Genomic DNA, 8,642 nt, shown 5'->3' on the forward strand with positions numbered 1-8,642 from the left:
GAATTATCAAATTAAGTCAGTGTCTGAACACAGGTGAACACACAATGAAGCAGTTGGCAGTCGCACAACAATTGGTACAGCTGACGACAACTGAAGATTCCACTGACCGTAGAACTGTCTTCAGTTGTACAATACTGCTACCACTGTCTGTTACTTTCATACTTGCACCTGGGCTCTGCTCCCACTGTTCAGTTTTGTCTGCCTCCCCACACTCGCTTTACCTCACCTCGCCTTGCCTCTTCTCGCCTTGTTGTTCTCTCCTTTCCTTTCCTCTCTTCTCCTGCTGAACTTCGCTTTTCACTGGCTTATATCAGAAAACATTGTATGTATTTCCTCCGGATGCCATGGCTATCATATCCCTGGGATAGTGTGTGGGATAGTCCCCAACCTCTCAATTCCAACTAGGCGATGACAAGTCCACACAAAGTTTAATATAGTGAAATGTAATAAATGCATGAGTTTCACACATGTCATCTTAGCACTAAATGGAAAAGTGGAGTTACCAACAGGGCAATACTTCGAACAGACAACAAAACCAACCAGATGATCTCATTCACACACATTCCATGGAATTCCAGCAAAAACAAATACATACAAATACTCATATTATCTCCGCACCGCAAATGACTGGAATAATCTCACAAATGACACTGTCTGCTCTGCATCTAGCAAAGTTTTCAAAGAACAAGAATCACAACACATAACTCTTTTCACCATTACTAGTGATGTCCACACACATACATATTCACAAACTTGGTGAGATACTTACAATGTATTAGTATTACCGAGTAAACAGAAATAAAAAAGAAAAGAACTTTAGCTTGTCATTGATAACATGGGGGGACACTAAAATAAAGTCTGTCTACTAAGATTTCGATATTACTTGGCAAAATGTTAATTTTATCACAAAATTACTTTGAAGATGGTCAAGGTCAAAAGACAATGTTTCATTAGAAAGCTTGTTATTGATAACATGGGTGTAGAAACTAATATAAAGTCTCTATCTACTGAGCTTCCGATGTTACTACCAAAAATGTGAATTTTTACTTCAAAAATATCTGCCATTTGGACATTATTGTGAGCATAAAAAATGAAACGACATGCATATTTGATATTTACTGACTGTTTGGTTGAAATGCACCCATGCATAGCATGAAACACAGGAGTACATATAATGATTTTAACTACAAATATGGCTGTCATTCAGTAAAAGTGATATCAGCACCAAACATAATACTTGGGTACAATTCCTTTCTTCAATATTACTTGTAAACACGATTTAAAAGAAATTGGCTACATGCAAATGCTACAATGCGTGGTCTGATAGGCAGGAATTGGCTTGATTTTGATAATTGTCCCAGAAAGTCACGATCAAGGTCAAAGTTTTCAAGGTCTGAAAAGATAGCTTGTATAATAATATGGAGGTAGACACTCAAAGAGTGGTGTCTGTATATTACAGTTTTTGAGTACACTCAAAGAGTGGTGTCTGTATATTACAGTTTTTGAGTACACTCAAAGAGTGGTGTCTGTATATTACAGTTTTTGAGTACACTCAAAGAGTGGTGTCTGTATATTACAGTTTTTGAGTACACTCAAAGAGTGGTGTCTGTATATTACAGTTTTTGAGTACACTCAAAGAGTGGTGTCTGTATATTACAGTTTTTGAGTACACTCAAAGAGTGGTGTCTGTATATTACAGTTTTTGGGTTATGCAGTAAATATTGATTTTTTGCTACAAATAATTGGCCGTCATTCAGTCAAATTTGCATAATCTTTATATATATAAAAATTTGAAGCACAGGATATTATTTGATGTTTACTGAAAGTTTGATTGCAATTCACCCATGTGTATTTGAGATAATGGAGACTGACACAATGCATGGATGAACAGATGGACATGTGGGACCCAACGTACTACCTGGTAGGCCTACTCGGCTTTGCCGTTTGGGACTAATTAGTTCAACTTTTCACTAAAAACTTGGAAACAATTCATCTCAGTATGGGAAGTCATTATGCAAATACAGAAGTATTTATTAGAGATTTGAGTTATATGGCAGGCAGCCATAAAAACAAAACTTTATAGAAAAGTGTGACCCCTTATTAAGAGTTACATAAATACTTAGTAGTAGTAGTAGTAGTAGTAGTAGTAGTAGTAGTAGTAAAATTTATTTAAGAACAGGGTAGCCAGGAAACAACAGAAGCTGATTTCCACCTGGGCCCTGTTACCACACACACAAAAAAACATTACATACCACACAAAAAGAGATTACAAACAATGCGAAAGCAACGTATAACAAAGACAAGATGAAAAAGCAACAATAACAATAGATAAAATTACACCGCCATCCAGTTACACCATACTGGAAGTCATCCTCTCTGACATAATATGATTTACTTCACTAACTGACATAACTCCAAATTGTTTTGTTTACCAAAATTTATTAATCAGTTTTCTGCCCCAAAATGATTATCAATGGATTATCTTGCCTTGTACAATCAACCAACTATAGACCCAAAAGAAACACACAAACACACACACACACACATTTCACCATGCATATAACTACTGAACCACAGTTCAGTTGTGCTTAAAATGACTTCTTTCCATTCATAGACTGCACAGATGCAGTTAGCAAAACAGAACATGGTTGACCATCCCAGACAAGACACTTACAAAGAAGAATTGTCTCAACTTAAAAAGAGGTGCGTAACACATAACTTAATATTCTGTGTTAGCTGGGTACTGGATCAATCCAACTAACATTTAAATTACATTCAGAGATATTTTGGCAAACACACACATTTGTTTGGCTATTGACTGCCCCATAACTAAATGTATGGTAGATAAATGAAGTGTACAATTTTGCAAACTACAAGGTAAACGACTGCTCCTGAGGTTTGAATGTTCAAAAAAGTCTCAAGGCAGAAAGAGAGAGTTAGGGAGAGAGCAATATGGCCAATGGGTGGCCATTTTTTAATGATTTTTTCATATCCTGAACCATTACTTGGACATGATTGGACCAATTTCTGTCAAACTTGGTACAAGGATAACACACTATGGCATACATATGTATGACAATTTATGTCTTGATACGATCTAATATGGTTGCTGGGCAGCCATTTTGTTACCCTTGTTTCATGTCCAGAGCCATAACTTTGATGTGTGAGAACTGATTCCCTTTAAACTGGATGCAATGATTGTACCATAAATCTTCACATGTATATCAACTTGTGTCATGATACAATCCAATATGGCCACTGGGCAAACATTTGACATTGTCCTTATACCAAATTTGAATGAGATCTGTTCAGGCATGTCTGCACAATGGCTTTGAACATTTTGTTATGATTTTTCCATGTTTGGGACCATTACACAGACATGCATGAACAATTTCCAGACAATGTACTATGATGTATATATGTACGTCATCTTGTGTCACGATACGAAACAACAGGACTGCCTGTAGGCGCCCCCCCCCCCCCCCCCCCCCCCCCTGCATTTTGTTCATGATTTGAACCACGTTAAACCTCAGCAGTGGTCGTTTACCGAGTAAATTAAAAGATTTCTCATGACTTTGCCGCAATACCTTCTACAACCTATATTCAGTGATGGGTGACAGCCATGTGAATGTATTTGTGCATACCTTCCTCTGTCTGTCTGTAACTTTCTCTCTACACTCTATCTCCCCCCCTCTCTCTCTCTCTCTGTCTCTCTCTCTGTCTCTCTCTGTCTGTCTCTCTGTCTCTGTCTGTCTGTCTGTCTGTCTGTCTGTCTGTCTGTCTGTCTGTCTCTCTCTCTCTCTCTCTCTCTCTCTCTCTCTCTCTCTCTCTCTCTCTCTCTCTCTCTCTCTCTCTCTCTCTCTCTCTCTCTCTCTCTCTCTCTCTCTCTCTCTCTCTCTCTCTCTCTCTCTCTCTCTCCTGTAGGTAATATAGCCATACAGTTGTATAATGAAGTACATATTGACTGGAGTAAAATTAGGGTATTGAAGCCAATTTCAAGTACTCTATGGGTTTCAATAATGTGTGTGTTTTTGAAATTTTATGCCATTAAATGGCCTCCTACATGTCCTTGATTAATTTTTAAAAAATAGCTCCAATGGCATTGTTGTACAGTTTTTAACTGTGTGAACAACTTAAAGTCAAAAACTGCTGGACCGATTACCATGATACTTGGTGTGTATATTACCTTGGGTGTCTAGTTGGGAAATTGTTAGAAGCAAAATGGTCTTTTCACCGATGTGTGATTTGGGTAAAAAAAAATGATATTTGGTCAAAAAACTTAAACTCAAAAACTACTGAGCAGGTTGGTCTGAAATTTGGTGGGAACTTTCTTATAGGTGTTTTTGATAAGAATTGTTCATAATATGATATACAAATTAGGTCTAAAAATGTGTCTTTTTGGTCAAAAATCTAAGCAGATCGGGCTGAAATTTGGTGGGAATGTTCAAAGGTGTGTTTAGGTTAAGAATTGCTTATGACATGTTTTGTTTTATTTGTTTGTTCTGTTTATTGTTCTGGAGGTATTATTCTGCAGTTACTGTTAAAAACATTTCGACACAATTGGCCCTAGCAACCATGACCACACCATTAGCAACTGAAATAATGGTTTATATTGCAAAGATGAATAAAGGGTAGGTGAATAAATAAAGATTCCAAAAATATATGTTTGCAAATATCCCTAGCAACAAGACCATGTCCATAGCAACAACAAAAGACAGTTGTGCTACAATGCCGTTGGAGCTGTTTTTTTATTTGTGTTCATTGTCATTTATTTGAAAAATTGGGCTAAAATTTGGTAACAGCTAGGGTGATGTAAATGGAGAAAGTAAATAAATGACATTATCAATATCAAAATTACAAGTCTAATTAATGCAATGGATTTTTGACTATAGGAAACAGACAATTATTTAAATGGTTAACAGACAGAAAGATAAAAGTTATAATCTTACAAGAAACTTACAGTACAAAAGAAACATCAAAATACTAGATGATTTGAAAGAAATTAACATGTTAATTTATAAGTGACTTTATAAGATAGCAATTACAAGGAATCAATTGATAATAAGTTGAGTATTTTATCAGCTTGAAATACTGCACAACAAACATGTTACCTACTAATGAATGAATTGACCTAGAATTGAATCTGAGAAATTGTTTGATGAACAAAATTAAAAATTAAGCCAAACATATGTGGGAACACTGTCTCAGACAGAACTCCGACTGATGAAGGACCCAACAGCTGGTCTGAAACATCTTAAAACAAGAGTCAACTAAGTATCGACCCGGGGATGTATCGCCAATGTCTTCCCTGCAATAACTTTGACAAACTGGTCACTTTGCTAACTGACCTTTAAACCAATTTATCATACCAAACAAAATAATCAAATTTGAACCAGCTTTCAAAAATGCCTCAGATCCATTTATTAACAAACTTGATCCAACAACCCATAGTTGGTTATGGTAAACGCAATGTCATACACATTTTGAGTGTATTGATTTTGTTAACACCTGGTGTAATGATAACTATTTAGATCTTAATGTGTCAAAGACGAAAGAGCTTGTTTTGGACTTTAGAAGAAGACAAAATGAAAAACAGCCAGTTGTGATCAATAATATGGAGGTAGAGAGAGTGTCATCATATCCATATTTAGGTTGTATGATCGACTGCAAATTGTCATTCGCACAACACATAGAAAATCAACTGAGAAAGGTAAACAAACGAATGTATTATATAAGATCAATGAAAAAGTTAAATGTAAGTTCAAGCGTAATTGCTCTGTTTTTCAACTCAACAATATCGTCTGTTATTAACTATGCTAACACAGCCTTCTACGATCTGCTATCAAACCATCTCCAAGAAGACCTCAATCACCCTAGAAAGATCTGTAAAAAGTTACTTGATGACAGTCATGATGAACCTGTTCAGAACTCTGTGGTGTACAAAGATAAAGTTATTAAGATGGCAGATAAAATAATGAAAGATCCTAATAATCCACTTCATACAGAGTATGAATATCTTCCAAGTAGTCGCCACCTTAGGGTTCCACGTTCTCGCACAAATAGATTTAAGCACAGTTTTGTACCAAGGTCAATCCATCTATTGAATCAGTAGCAGCCTGATGTGTGTTTATGTATATGTATGAAGGTAAAGTAAGTTGAATTAGTCTCTGTGTGTTCTTCCCTTTTCCCCTGCCAATGTACATCAAATTTCATGTAAATTTAGCATAACAATAAAGTATATAATAATAATAGTATAATAATAATAATAATAATAATGATATTCATGGTGTTTGGAGTTCCCTTCCCTTTATTACTACTACACACACTTATAGTTTTGAGTTCATAAAAGGTTTTTTAGCACAACTGAATTGAGGTTCAGTAGTGCTATAGGGATTGCCCGGCATCTGTCTGTCTGTCTGTGTGTGTGTGTGTGTGTGTGTGTGTGTGTGTGTGTGTGTGTGTGTGTGTGTGTGTGTGTGTGTGTGTGTGTGTGTGTGTGTGTGTGTGTGTGTGTGTGTGTGTGTGAACAACTTAAAGTAAAAAAAACGCTGAACCGATTGCCATGATATTTGGTGGGTCCATTACCTTGGGTGTCTAGTTGGGAAATTGTTCAAATCAAAATGATCACATCACAGGTGTGTGATTTGGGTAAAAAAATGTGATTTTTGGTCAAAAAACTTAAACTCAGAAACTACTGGGCAGATTGGTGTGAAATTTGGTGGGAACATTCTTAAAGTTGAAAAAATAATGCGAAAGAACATATACCAAGTCCATGTTCATAACTCAATACAGTGCAAAAAGATGCACAAAGTGTAAAATGTTTGTTATTGTACGTACAATAACAAACATTTTACACATTGTTTAATGTTTTGCCGTTTATTGAGATGTGAACATGGACTTGGTATATGTTATTTCACATTATTTTTTCAAGTAGAAAAACATGGTGAAACTGTTTTATCAAATAAAAATCCAAAATAAATACCAAATTCTCATCCATATGGCCACTTTAAGGGGGTGTAAAGTAAGATTTGGTCATGACATGATGATTCCATCAGTAATATGCAAATTAGGGCCAAAACTGTGTCTTTTTGGTTAAAAATCTATAATTCCAAAACTACTAAGCAGATTGGGCTTAAATTTAATGGGAATGCATCTAGGGATGTATAGGTGAAGAAATATTATGCATACAATGATTCCATGACTGATATGCAAATTAGGTGTAAAAATGTTCATTTTTGGTCAAAAACATATCTCAAAAAGTACTTGGTCAATGAGTCTGAAACTTGGTGAGATGTTTCTGAAAGTGTTATTCTGCAGATTTTCTGACAAAATTGGCCCTAGCTACCATGACCACGACCTTAGCAACAAGCAAATGGCAGTATATTGTGGTCAAATAACAACATCATCTGGTAGGCAAGTGAGTAAACATTCAAACCATGTATGCAAATACCCTAGCAACCATGACCACGCCCATAGCAACAGCCAAACGGTTGTGTATTTCACAAAGATAACAGGGATTAATAGACAATTGAATAAACATTCAAAAATGTATGTAAATTTGCCTAGCAACAAGACCACGCCCATAGCAACAGCCAAATTATCACATATATTGTGAAGATAACCAGGGATTAATAAATTGAATAAACATTCAAAAAATGTATGTAAATTTGCCTAGCAACAAAACCATGCCCATAGCAACAGCCAAATGATCACATATATTGTGAAGATAACAACAGGAATTGAAAGACAATTGAATAAACATTGACAAATGTATTTAAGTGTGCCTAGCAACAAGACCACGCCCATAGCAACAGCCAAATGAGCATGTATATTGCCAAGATAATATCAGGAATTCATACACAAGTGAACAAAAACATCTTAAAATGTATGCAAATATATCTAACAACATGACCACACCCATAGCAACAGCCAAATGATCGTGTACATCGCAAAGATAGCAACATGGTTGGTTAGGTAGCTGGATAGTCATTCAGCAAATGAACACCTATTGTTAGCATGGACTAACATATAGATAAACATTTTTAAAAACTTTACAGTTGTGCTACAACACCATTGGTGGTATTTTTTATTTATGATATTCATTTAAAATCCACAACAGGTTGATGAAAACTAAAGAAAACATTATTGAGGCTCTTGAGGACCTGAAGTATGAGAGTGAAGATTTAGAAGCAAGATAGCTGGAACTATTTTATCTTTACATGTATGGCATATACCAACAGAATGGAACACATACTAGATTACAAAATTGTTTTACAAGATCATGTCAACAAATGTAGACATTTAAATTTCTAGAGATTTTTGCTTTGTCTTTAATCAATTTCTTAATTGAAATGCTATTTTTGAAATGCCATATACATCAACGGCCATATACATCAACGGCCATATACATCAACGGCCATATACATCAACGGCCATATACATCAACGGCCATATACATCAACGGCCATTTACATCAACGGCTTGTTAACTGGATGGATAAAGATTTCACACTCATTTGAAATGCCATATACATCAACGGCTTGTTAACTGGATGGATAAAGATTTCACACTCAAGTAAAATGTCACTTGATGTCAGCGTGGGTTTATTATTACTGCATCACTTCCTACTAGTAGACAGCTAG

General features: G+C 35.7%; 1 protein-coding gene across 1 annotated transcript in view; it reads left to right on the top strand.

Annotated features, from left to right (window-relative positions):
* LOC144436669 (required for excision 1-B domain-containing protein-like) overlaps positions 1-8,429 on the top strand; it is a 46,022-nt gene extending 37,593 nt beyond the window's left edge. Inside the window, exons 4-5 of the mRNA XM_078125512.1 lie at positions 2,615-2,703; positions 8,120-8,429. Of these exons, the coding sequence (XP_077981638.1) occupies positions 2,615-2,703; positions 8,120-8,198 (168 nt within the window). The 3' untranslated portion in view covers positions 8,199-8,429. The remainder of the gene's footprint in view (positions 1-2,614; positions 2,704-8,119) is intronic.
* Positions 8,430-8,642: the final 213 nt, after the last annotated feature.

The sequence above is a fragment of the Glandiceps talaboti genome, chromosome 6, assembly GCF_964340395.1.
Source record: "Glandiceps talaboti chromosome 6, keGlaTala1.1, whole genome shotgun sequence".
NCBI lineage: Eukaryota > Metazoa > Hemichordata > Enteropneusta > Spengelidae > Glandiceps > Glandiceps talaboti.